The sequence below is a fragment of the Pezoporus occidentalis genome, unplaced genomic scaffold (genome assembly GCF_034315485.1).
Source record: "Pezoporus occidentalis ecotype Australia unplaced genomic scaffold, CSIRO_AGI_Poc_V1 ctg68, whole genome shotgun sequence".
NCBI lineage: Eukaryota > Metazoa > Chordata > Aves > Psittaciformes > Psittacidae > Pezoporus > Pezoporus occidentalis.
In genome coordinates, this window is record NW_026916030.1 from 4800622 (window position 1) to 4813117 (window position 12496).

The 12496-nt window shown below is 48.5% G+C and overlaps 1 protein-coding gene across 6 annotated transcripts in view; it reads left to right on the forward strand.

Moving 5' to 3' along the window:
- The window catches only part of RAPGEF1 (Rap guanine nucleotide exchange factor 1), an 83805-nt gene that overhangs the window by 66471 nt on the left and 4838 nt on the right, over positions 1-12496 (forward strand). For 2 of the 6 annotated variants that reach the window (XM_062641147.1, XM_062641148.1), the window contains exons 12-19: positions 751-1032; positions 2384-2476; positions 4115-4203; positions 5545-5656; positions 7270-7345; positions 10330-10414; positions 11723-11815; positions 12173-12358. In XM_062641147.1, coding sequence (XP_062497131.1) covers positions 751-1032; positions 2384-2476; positions 4115-4203; positions 5545-5656; positions 7270-7345; positions 10330-10414; positions 11723-11815; positions 12173-12358 — 1016 coding nt within the window. The remainder of the gene's footprint in view (positions 1-750; positions 1033-2383; positions 2477-4114; positions 4204-5544; positions 5657-7269; positions 7346-10329; positions 10415-11722; positions 11816-12172; positions 12359-12496) is intronic. The other 4 variants (XM_062641149.1, XM_062641151.1, XM_062641152.1 and 1 more) reach the window with 3 other exon arrangements.

A 12496-nucleotide genomic window follows, 5' to 3' on the forward strand; every position in this document is an offset into this window, starting at 1 on the left:
GATAGTGAAATAAAGCTGTACACAGATGATCTCTTTTCATCTCTTCAGCTGACTTTTCGAGGCACTGCGTTAAAGGATCAGTTTGAGAAGGAATTCATCGCTCCTGAGGGCAATTACCATTTCTGCTCCCTGTGTTGCTCAGATGGGAAGGAGTAACAGCGTAAGCTCCTTTATCCCTCAGTGCAACTTGAAAGACGGCATCCAGCCACTCCTCCCTGGGAGCTGTGTATTCTGGAACAGACTTGACACAGTAGCTGTTAAATTACAGGGCTGGAGCAAAAGGCATCTTAAATATGGATCCTGTGGAAAATCCCAGAGAAGCAGTAAGCACTCGGAGTACTTCTCTCTATCTAGGTATTTCTGCCTGCCCTCTCATCCTGTCATCCACTCAAGTGATTTTCAGGGTCACTGTCATTAAAGGACTGAGATACCCGGGCTTTCAAACCCTGCCTAGCGAAGGCTGGATACCTGCAGGTAAACACCCTGGTGCCCCTTTTCCTCTCTGTGAGGTGAGCAGCCAAGCTTCTGTTTGTGCAGGAGCAAGTCTCTGGAAGAAGAAGCTGGCTGATGTGTCCCAGGTAGCAAATCCTGCTGTAGTGTGTGGGTGATAAAATAGAGCTGCCTCTGTTGGGGTTGTGCCTTGTGCTGTCACTGCTGCGCTGCTGCCAATCTAATTACTTTTTCTTTTGTCTGTCTCTTTCCTTTCCCCATCTTCCTTGTTTTTGTGTTGTACGTCTCTGCATCCCATAGTACAAATCTGTGTTTAGGTCCTACTCCCAGGACTTTGTGCCTCACAACCAAGTCTCCATACCTCCTTTCCTCTCTTCTACCTCCTCCTCCTGCTCCACCCCACCTTTTCCTCCCGTCCATCCATCTCAGAGCTCTGACCTAGCGGTGCCTGCCGCAGCCAGCCAGTCTCCCAGCACTGTGGATGTGCCAAACTCCTCTTCTCAGGAGAGCAGCTTTAACGGGAATGCTCCTGTCTGCCTTCCTTCTGAAACCTCTTTCACTGATTCTCTCCAGACGCCTTCGGTGAGACTATCCATAGAGATAATGCATCTTAACACAAGGCTGCGCTTATTTGTTTGTTAAAAGAAAATGTCTCTTGTATTAATAAATGCTACATGTGATCTAGTCCAGTTTGCAAATGTGTGTGTGAATTGTAGAGAGGTAATTTCATATAAAAACGGTGGCTGGAACAAATGAACAGCGTCAGCAGGTCTGAGAAAACGTTAGCACATGTGTAGGGAACACAAAATGTCAAATGCTGGTGAAGGGGAGAGGAGAAGTTGCTGTAGCTTCCTGCAATTGTAATACAAAGCTGAGAAAGGCAAAGGAGTGTTTTGTGAGGTTGATTGTTTCTAAACATGGGCTCCTAAAGGTGGTTCACATCCTGCAGTTTCTGCAGGGTGATTGCTGCTCCCTCCTAAGTCACTGGTGAGCCCCAGGAGCAGCGGGTCCAGTCCAGCTCTGTCCCTCCTGGGCATAAACCTGTTGCTCTCTCCAGGCTCCTGCTCTTCCCAGTTCCCAGCAGCCTTATCTTGTGCTTGGTGGCAGTGCACGTTGATGCAAAGCATCACATGTTGGTGAAGTTAGACTAACGCTGTTCCCACACTGATACAGCACTACTGGTTTGAGGTCCCAGATCAGTCTTGCAGATCAGTGAGCAGGTTTGTCTATTACAGCTACTCTTTTAAACACCCAGTTCTCGAGCAGCTCCTCTTTTGTTTGCTGCAAAGCCTCGAGTTGATTCCTATCAGCACGGTGCATGGTGGTGCTGCCTCTCCACGATGTTTGGAAGAGGAGCACTGCTTGCAGAGTAAATGATCGGGTTTTACACCTTGACCCTGACCTTACAGTTGATCTTCCTTGTGTTGGGTCCTTGTAACAGCCCAGAAACCCTCAAGTTTGGTTTAGCTTGGTGTGATGGCCTTAGTTTGTGCTTGTATCACAGTTTGAGAGGTATATTTGATACCCTCAGGGCTGCAGGGCTGATCTGCAGTTAGGAGCAGGACCACAGCGCGGGTAGGATGGGCACTGGGTGTCAAGCTCTGGATGCTCAGCTTCTGTAGTCTTGAAATCTACACGTGCATATTACACCTTCACAGTCTCGCATGGAGTCCACGGCAGCTCTTACAAAGCAGTGCCTGCTGCTGTGCTGCTGCAGCCTTCAGGACAGTCCTTTAAAACCCCTGGTAAAGTACAGCCTTGGCTGTACTTTGTTGGCCATTGTGTTGGCCGTTGAGCCAAAGGAAGGGCTCCCAGTTAGGCGACAGCAGCTGCCGAGAGCGCTTCTCCTCCCAGCCCGTGGGCACGTTCTCTCACTAACATTGTGCTGGCGGGGAGCACCATCACGTATTTCCTTTCATCCTGTCTCCCTTAGAGTGAAAACGCCAGTGAGGAGGCTGGTGAGGGTGAATACGTCAATCTGTATTCCTCTGGCCAGAGCAACGGGGAACTCCCTCGCTCTGAAGGAGTAAGTAACCTGGAGAGGACACCGGGAAGGGGCTGCCTGGTGCATGCTGAGTTCACGCTGGGGCTGACGCGCTTGGCACCGGCCTCTTCTGCACACTGCGGAGCTCCTGTGTCCATCCTGCTGCCCTGGCTCCCTTGCTGGTGGTCCCTCTGCTTGCCCACTCCTGGCTTGGATGGCCTCCTGCTCCCGGTGCAGAGCAGGTGATGCTTTTGGGGTCGTGGTGAGCCCTGGCAGGAGACAGGGACAGCTTCTCCTGCCACGCTGTTTGGTCTGCACTTTGCTGGCTGTTTGGAGCTGCTTGCGTGAGGTTCCCTTCCAGAAAGCTGCACCCTGACCAGCACCACCCTGGGGCTGTTTCTGTTCTTCTAACTGCTTTGGCTTCCCTATTTTAATGCAGAAAGCCTTGAGCTCTAAATCATTTCTTGTTTCCTTCACCATTTGGATACAAAGTAAGTGATTGATTTAGCGTTATAATGGCACGCTCTTTCTTCCTTTGCTCAAGCCTCGTATCTTAGCTATTTCCTAGAGGAGACAGGGCGTTTTCCACTGCAGGGAGGTACCCTCTTCCTGTTGGGTCATAGGAAACAGCAGCAGAGATCTGTGGCGATCCTTTAGCCTGCCCTCATCTTGGAAGGCGCATGTACAGGATGTCTCCAAGACCTTTATCCATGCTGACGTTAAATATGCCAAGAGATAGTGCTCCCATCATTTCCCTTCAAGAGACACATCCAGGCAGGCCCATCCTTTTGGGCAGCTGTGATCTGGTTCTCAACTTTGAAGCAAAGGGCTTTACAGATAGAGTCTGGAAAACCTCTGCAGACACCAAGAACCTGAAGCTCACCAGTGTTGTTTTCCAGGCTGAATGGATAGTGTGCAGATGGTTTCAAGCCCCTCTGTTCAATAGGTTGAATTTCCAAGTCTCAGTCTGCATGATATTAAATAATTCTGAGCTCCAACACTGTTAGATTAATATTCCCATTTGTCGTTCATGGCTATTTGTCTCCTTAATAAATGGCTAATTTAAAATGCTGTATCTTTGCTTTGAGCTCTCTACCTGCTGTTCTGTGCCGCAGGTTCAGCTGGTTCTGCTTTTTTCCATTAGTCTCATTTCCACAGCCATGAATTGTGAAGTGGAAACGTTGCCTCATTGTGTAAGCTCTCCTGGTGGAAGAGAAGGGAGGTGGGATCGGCAGTGTGCATCCACCCCCTAAGGCCAGTTGGTGTTTTGGGGGATGAGATCAAGAGAGGAGCTGAAACTGAAGAGCTTAGAGCCGGTTGTAACCATTCTGATTAAAGCAGAAAGCAAGTGTTTTTCAACAGTAAGGACTGGAGGGGAGAAATAGTTGTGAGAGAGTTAAAATCCAAGACAACAGCTGACTTGTGTTGTAACTTTCAGCATCATTTCACAATGTTAAAAGCAAACAGTACTAATTACACTAGTCTCCAGAGATGCTCCCAAATTTCCTGTCTGATTAACTTCTGTGTTTTCCTGGTATTTGGCATTAACTTGCATCAGTCTTTAACTGCTCTGTAGGAATTTCCAGTAAAGGGCCGTTTAGAGGCAGGCAGACTCTAAATGCAAGGCTAGCTGGGGTGTAGGACCCCCTGTAATAATGAAAACCTCCTTTCTCTTTGCAGGAATCTCCCTCTGTCAAAGACAGCCACTCCAAAGACTCCGCTTTGAACAGCAGTGCCATGGGGAAGGAAGGCAAAGATGGTGCTGAAAGGTGAGCCTGACTCTCCTGGTACTCCTGCTCCCCAGCCTCAAAGGGTGCAGAGTCACCAATGTCCCATTAGCCCTGCCCTTTACCAAACTGTCCTTGGGGCTGCCTGTTCCACCCTCAAGCTCCTCAATTGTCTCTAAACCTTAAGCACACATGGGTTTTCACACAGTGGTGAGCAGTGGGATCCTGCTGAAGAAAGAGGATCCTGGCAAGACGTTGTTACTTAACTCAGGGAGCCTGTGGGGGTTAATGCAGCCTGTGCTAGCCCTCCTAAGCCCACCTAATTGGCAGTGCTGTCATTGACACTGGCTGCTCCCTTCTGCTTCCAGGGAAACGTGTGAAAAAAGTCTATCTCACTGCTGGGAAATAGTCTTCCAGAGGGGAATTTCCTCCTAACCCTGCTAGTTAGAGGCTGGCTGGGGCCTCGAAGCAGGAGGCTTTATATCCTTTCTAATGCTCTTAGCTATCATTTGTCTATGTAAATGAAGAGGTGCAGGCTGTAACAGATGGGCTTCAGGAGGAGTGGAGTGCTTCCCTGCTGCTCGAGATTGCTCTTCAATTGCATTTCTAAAGCAAAACTAGAGGATGGCATTGTTTTGTGTGTGACAGTCAACTTCCCTCCCCCATTTTCCTGCAGTTGGTTTGGGGGTTTTAATCCCTGCAGTGAAGGAGACAATACAAGAGTGCTCTGCAAAGCTCACTATCTGCTTCAAAGTATGGACTGGTGCACAGGATTTTAACCTGTGCCTGGGGAAAGCTATAAAGAACATGCATGCTTTTGTGTTGTTTAGGAATACCAGTACAGAGGACATATGTCCAGGCACAAGAGCCAGCCTTTGGAAATAGGAATATTAGTGTTGTGGATGTACCCAAAAAAGTGGTCAGAGCTTTCTGCCTTATTCTCCTGCAAAATAGAGAGCCTGTCATCCCCCCTTGTAGCAGCACAACGGGTCATGAGCTGACCAAGATACATATGTGCAGGGTATGCTCAGTCTCTATACAGTTGAGGAAGAGCTTAGATTTGTGTGCACTAAAAAGCTGCTGGATTAAGGAGACATGGAAGTGTATACTTATGCAGGGCATAGTAAAATCTTGCCTGCCAGAAGAGCACAGGCAGACAAGTGTTCAGGTCCTAAAGGTTCATCTTCCTCTTTTTCAAGAGATGCACAAAGCAGCAGAATTAGAGCTAGGAATTCGGGCTTGTTTGCAGAAGGTTTACCTCAGCCTGTCTGTGTACTTACTGTCATTTAATGAAGGATTGTACACTGAGAGCTCGAGTGGACCCAGCATCTCTTCCCCTGGATGGGCAATGACACTGATGGATATTTCCCCTCTTTTTTACAGGCAGCAGCAGTCACCAGATGCTTTGGAGTCATCACAGTTGGAGGAAGAGGTAGATGAGCTATCCCTTATCGACCACAGTGAAATTATGGCTAGGTTAACGTTGAAGCAAGAGGTAGGTGCATTCAGGGTTTGATTTTATACTCTTTGGTTTATGCTATTTTGAAACCTGATTCTCTGTGAGCACAAGCAAGGCATCAGCTTTTATTTGATAGGGAAAACTAGGTTACAGCAGAAGTGGTATGCAGCTTTATGTGTGCAGCTGTTGTGAAAAGTATAAGATGCTGGTGCAGGCAGGGAGCATTGGCAATGAATGGGGTTTAACAAAATGTGAGATGTCTCTCTAAAAACCAACGCATCTCCTGCCCTTTTCCCAGTCTGCTCTTTCCCACCTCTTCAGCCTGTGCCAGCCTGAAATGAAGCACCTGGGAGGCTGAGCACAATAAATCCAGGTGCAGGTTTATGGTGTTGGCCTTTCAGAAAGAAGGCAAGTTGAGCACATTTCCTGAGCAGGATATTACTGGTGTGGAAGAGCAGCTGAAGTGACTGTTCCTGTATTTGAGAAATGGCTTTGTTTTTAGCCTTGGGTGCACTCCCAGGCAGCTTTGCTCACTGTGCTCTTGAACCAAGCTGTCTTTCACGTGCAGCTCAAGGGGAATATGCAGGCTTTTGAAGCTTTCAGGTTGTCAGGGGGCTAGGCTGAAAACCAGAGAGAATGTATCATTTACTGGCACTTTAGGAGTGGTCTTTGGTCAGCCGAGATGTGCAGGAGAGAGTGAGAAGCTATTACTCATTCTTTAAGCAGTATTTCATGAATCTTGCCAGAGGGTCACCTGAAAAAATCATATCTTAGACATAACTGCTCTTTGGCTGTAATCCAAGGGGGTTTTGTATTTTGCCTATTAAAATGACAGACATTGCTCAGGGAAGCCAGGCTCGACTCCAGTCTCCTCTGCAGAAATATTTCCTTTAAGAAAAAAAACAAAAATTAGTGATTTCTGAACATTTGGGCTAGCAGATCTGTCAGCTCTTCTTTTTTCTCTCCCTTATGGTCTGTATGTTTGAAACACGATAGAACTGCCACCACGAGCTGCTTCCTGCAGCGTGGGAGCTGCTGGCTGAGTGATAGGTCAGTTTTGCATATTTCAGTTGTGAATTACAGGAGCTAGAAGAAAGATGCTTTTAGGGAGCAGAAAGGCAGGGGTCAAGCCGGTATCAGGGCTGTTTTCTGCTCCTGGTTATTGGATCACTTCAGGTGACCTCCAGCCAAATACTTCCAGATTAGGGAATTAACTCGCTAGGTTTTGATGTTCCAGGAGCATGAAAGTTGAATGCGTGACCTCTCACCCCACAGCCTCTGTGGTACGTGATCCTGCACTTTGAGACAGTTCACACAGTGTTACTGCTCCGTTAATGGTCTTTTGGGAGCATTTGGGAGTCTGGGACATTTCTGTTCACTCTTCTGTGGACAGAAGGTTCAGCTTTCACTGAGCTTCACAGCCTGGCCTTGAGAGACTTGAGTGAGGATCAGCCCAGATCCTCATACAGGGACACCAAATGCTTTATTCAAATTCTAGGATTAGCCCAGCATTGAAGACCATGCCCCAGCTTGCACTGCAGGCAGTGCCAGGAACACTGTGTGCTCTGCCAGTTGCTGCTGAGGTTGAACCCCAGAGATGGTAAACCAGAGCTTGGGCCATGCCTAACGTGTTCCTGTTCTCATTGCAGGGAGATGATGGGCCAGATGTTCGTGGTGGATCTGGAGACATTTTGTTGGTGCATGCAACAGAGACCGACAGGAAAGGTACAGTGGGTGCACCAAAGGGCTGAGGAGCACAGCCTGGTGTGGCCTTATGCTGCTTGTCTTCTGCAGCGTGTGCAGTCATGCTATGGCTGGGCCAGGGTGGAGAGGACTGGGTTTGTGAGCTAGGGGAGAGAGGGGTGTGCTTATCTCTGGTGAAATGGAGGTAAGCTGGATAAGCACCTGTTCCATTTAGCAGCAGGGATGGTATTAACTCCTCACAGCCCTTGCCCGGATCCCCAAAGGCAAGGCGCACCAATGGAGTTGATGACAGCATTGTGTTGGTGTCTCTGTAGCTGCCAAGGCAGGCCACTGTCTTCTCCAAGAGCTGATGTGACCAGCCTGTTGTGCCATGGATCCTGCTTTCAGAGTGCTCCTTACCCTTTGAACTTCAGGGCAGTGGTGGTGTAGGAGGTGCTGGAATGACTGTTGTATCAAAGTAGGAAAGAAAGGAGGATGTTGGTTTGGGTCTAATTCAGTACCCATGGGCATTGGGCAAGTTGTTCAGGTGCTGGTCTTCTGACACCCCTTATTTTCAACTTAACATGTCCTAGTCCCACTCTCTACCACTTGCATGCTGGTAGCCACCCAGACCAATTCAGAGAGGGAATCCACAGTACAGGGAAGGAGATGTGAGGGAAGAAAAGGGAGTTTAGCAACCCTTAACTCTAGATTGGTAAAAACCCCACTTTGTCTCTCCACACCCAGTCACCACCCTCACAAAGCAGCTCCTTTCCAAGACCTGTGGCAAAGGCAGCCTTTGCAATCTTTCCAGAGAGTGATTCTGACCCTGCCAAACACATTTGTGCTGATGGCCTTAACCAGAATTGATCTCCTTATCTCCTGGGATGCAAGGAACCCACTGAACCACTCAGCGCTCGTATTTCAGAGGTTTGATAGCCAAAGGGGAGATATCTTTCATGTGCATTTTTAAATGGCAGGGGTTTTACTGTAGCATAAGGTGCTTGCAATTACTTACCAGCACCATTCAGCTAGCAAGAAAATCTTTCCCCTGACAGCAATTTTTCCCTATTTACATCAGGCATTGAGTCCAAGCAGAAAGGACCAAAGTTGGGAACATACAGAGAGGAGGAGGCAACTGATTGCATGAGGAGTAGATAGGTGTATTTTTAAAAGCAGTCTAAATGAGGTGGTGGGAATACCTCTTATAAAAATGCTGAAACTGGAATAGAGAAGCTCTGATTTATTCTTGCTTGTTCTCCAGAACAAGGAGAACAAGGACAGGGAGAGTGACTGGGTGGAGGGAGCTCAGAATAGTCACAGAGCTTGGCCCCACAGGCTCTGCCAAGCCACTGAGCTGAATGGAGCATGAAGGAATTCGTGCTATGCTAACCCAGTGTTTGGGTGACTGAGAGGGTTAATGAATTAAGCTTACAATGAGAGGAATTCAGGGCTTGTAAATCAATCAGCCAAACGGCACAGAGGGGTATAGTTAAGAGGCTTTCCTTTAAAGATGAATTTCTTGGCAGCTTCAAGTGCCAGAGCAGACCAGCTGTATTACCTCACGTTGCCTTTTGGGCAGATGGGAACCCAGAATAAGTGTAACTCCACGCCCTGTTGCGTGATGCTTCTTGTCCATTCGAATTTTCTCAAAAAGCTAAATGCAGTAAGGGATAAAGAGAGACTTGTGGTCTTTAGGAATAAAATCCATGGTCACTTAAGTGCTCGCTGCCACGCGCGCTTGCTGTGAGTGCAGGATTACAGCTGGATGAGGCTGGGGACTCACCCAGCCTCAGGCTTTAGAGCTTATGTCTGATTGTCTCTAACCAAAAGGCAGCAGAGCTTTCTGATTTAAGAGCAGGAGGAAGCAGCATCTCCATGAGGCTCCTGCCAAGAGAAACACTGCAGGTAGAGAGGCACAACCGGCACACCATGCCCTGCTCTTTCCCACCCTCCATGCGCAGTGGATGGATGTTACAGCATGTGGGTGTGGGGTGATCCCTGTCCTGGCTGAAACAAGCTTTACCTGCACAGCCTAGCCTGGGCAGGCACAGCAGAAGCCTTTTCTCCCTGTCTGCACTAACAGTGCTCTGCCAGTGGTCGCAGTGCCATCCCTCTGCACAATGCTACCTGCAGGGCTGCTGGGTTTTATACTGGGGATGATAAGTTTCCACTGTGACCACTGCTGTACCCAGTGACCAGGCCTTGCTCAGGACAGAGTGTGCTGCAGTCTTGATCTGAAGTCTTCTTTCCCATTTGCAGTTCCTGCTTTTTCAAATCACATCCTTTGTGCCTATGACAATGGCCAAAACCTTTGTGATTCAGGGGCCTGGAGCACCCACTGCTGCAGATTAAGAAACAGAAGTTGACTGCATGCACTGTGGCAGTGTCTGTGTTGTGGCAGGGTTGTGGTTCTGGTAACATCAGTTTTTGCAGCGTAATTTAGTCTTCTTTTGGCTGAAATTAATGTCATATTAGACTGTCCTGGGGCAGTGTCATGTTTTAAACCCAGCCAGTAATTTCCTGTAACATACCACAAGCAGAGGGTCTGCAGCACTGTATCATCGTGTTGAACACGTGCATTCCTGGTCGGGAGGAAAGAGAGACCATGTCCTTCTGCAGGGCCTTGTAAGCAGTAAAGACAGAGAACAAGCCCCCCCCCCCCCCCATCAGATCTTCTCCTTAAAGCATCCCCAAGGTCTAAATCACATTTTTCCTTGAACCATTAATGAACGTGCCTGTCCCACAAGCAGGTATTTTTCACTGACCCCTTTGGTGGTCACATAAGCGAAGCTGCAAGCCCAGAGTGCTGCAAATGGGAGCCGGGCTGGTGAGGTCAGGACAGTTTCAGTGTGACTCTTGTGCCGTAGGGTCCATCTGCTGGTAAGAAACAACAGCACAGCATTTCTGTAAAGTGTGTCAAAATGTGTCCATGTCTCCTTCCTGTAAGGTTGGAGTCAACCCTAAAAGAAGCTTCCTTTTCCTGAAAGCAGGTTTAACTGAGGCTTTCTTGTCCTTCTCTGTAGATCTGGTGCTGTACTGTGAAGCTTTCCTGACTACATACAGGACGTTTATTACCCCTGAAGAGCTCATCAAGAAGCTGCAGTACAGATATCCTTTTAAATGAGTGGCAGTTCACCCACGCCAGGCATCAGAGCTGAGAAGTCGTTGTGGAGGAAGATGGTGGCAAGTTTTTTGGTCAAAAGCCTGCTGAGAATGTAGTCAGTAATATGCTTGGTGTCCCAGGTAGGACTTCCTTCAATGGGAGGTGCTGCTGGGCAGGTCCAGACAGGGTCAGGTACTGCCCTGAGAGTAGTCTCCTGAGGGCCCTGGCAGGGGAGAAGAGCAGTTCAGATTCTCTGTAATCACTGGGAATTTGGTTGTTTGTTTGGGACATCTTTTTTGTAGGATGGGCATCACGGTGCTTTGTGCCTTCCAGAGGGCCCATGGGGATTGTGTGCTTGGGCAGGTGTAGTTCAATACTAGAGATGACTGAACAATCAAGACCTATTCCCTCTCTTATTACAAGAAATGCAGCACAGAAGATAACGTCCTCTTGGCCTTCTAGTTCTGAACTGAGCTTGTAACTGCTAACAAGGCAAGGGCCCCTACGTGGCAGGGTGAGCATTAGCGTTTCTGGCTGAGTATGGAGAAAGCTTCTTGTTGAGCACCCTGCCTGCAGTTCCCACCTCGGCCCTCTTCCCATGGCTCCCTTCACTGTCAGCTGAGCAGGTCAGTGTCTGGTTCATGCAGTGTAAGAGCCTCGTGGGCTTTGGTCCTGTCACACGTCAAAGGGAGCCTGACATCACCCTGTCCTGTGTTGCAGCTCATCACTGCCATCTGCAGCAGGGCTACTGCTCCCTGTGCTCCTGCTCAGATCAGCACGGCCAAGGACACAGCAAACCTTACTGCAGAGCAGTTGTCACTGAAAATACTGAGGCATTCCTGCAGGCCCTTGTCAATACTTGACTTACTGATAACCTTTTTCCATTTGTCCACCTGGCAGAAGCGTTTTCAACCTGTGCTGCCTCCCCTGCCATCATTCTCCTTGCAGCAAATTGGGCAGTAAGGAAGGTAGAGATGACATCTGAGCTCTGTTGGGACCAGATGTCACAGACCAGTGGAGGAGATCTCAGTAGAGGAGTGCTGCTCATTACATTCCACCTTAGAGAGAACAGTTTCAGGGTACACCTGCTCTTCCAGCATCAGTTCTGTGAGGTGTAGGTACCTCCTCACACGCCTGCTGGAGGCAGCTTAATACCATCTTCATTATAGCCACATCAGTGTCCCTTATCCTCTGGGAAGTGAGCAGCAGTTTCAGTCAAGATAGAGCAGTGCTATTCTGATGTTCAAGGCAGCTGTTCCCTGCACTGATGCTGGTCTCACCACATTAAGTTGATTCTTTAATTTGCAACCAACATATGAGAAGTTTTGCCACTTCCCAGACACGTTTAAGAAGCGAGTCAGTAAGAACACCTTCTTCGTGCTGGTGCGAGTGGTGGACGAGCTGTGGTGAGTCACCTTCTTTGTTTCAGGGTGGGAGATGTGGGGTCAGTACCAACACAGACATCTGGCAGTTAATGAAAATGGGGTTTTAAACCTCACCTCTAATGGCAGCTGAAATCCCCTACCCTGACCAGTGAGACACTTCCAGTGCTGAGCCCTCTTGCTGGAAGAGCAGGTGCTCGGTGTGTCCTAAATGGGTCAGTTTTAAAATAACCAGTAAAAGGGGAATCTCTGGAAAAGGAAGAGCTGGGAAGAGGAGGAATTTCAGTCAGTTCTGCTTGTAGGAAAGAGCGACAAGACTGGGTACCGATACAAACACTGTAGCTCTGATCCCTTTACCTGGGTTTTCCATCTTTCTCTCAGCTTAGTGGAGTTGACAGAAGAAATCCTCAAGCTGCTGATGGACCTGGTCTTCAGGCTGGTGTGCAACGGGGAGCTGAGCCTCGCCAGAGTGCTGCGCAAAAACATCCTGGATAAAGTGGATCAGAAGAAAATGCTGAGCTACACCAATTCCATCAAACCTCTTGCAGCCCGTGGGGTGGCAGCCAGGTGAGGAAAGATGCACATGACCGTAGCTTGGTTCTTTGAGAACCAAGGGGCATCCCTTTTCCTGTGGACACAGAAGTTTTCACAGTCCAAACTGCAAGACAGAGAAGAAAACAGGTCACATTTTCTGAGCCCTTATAC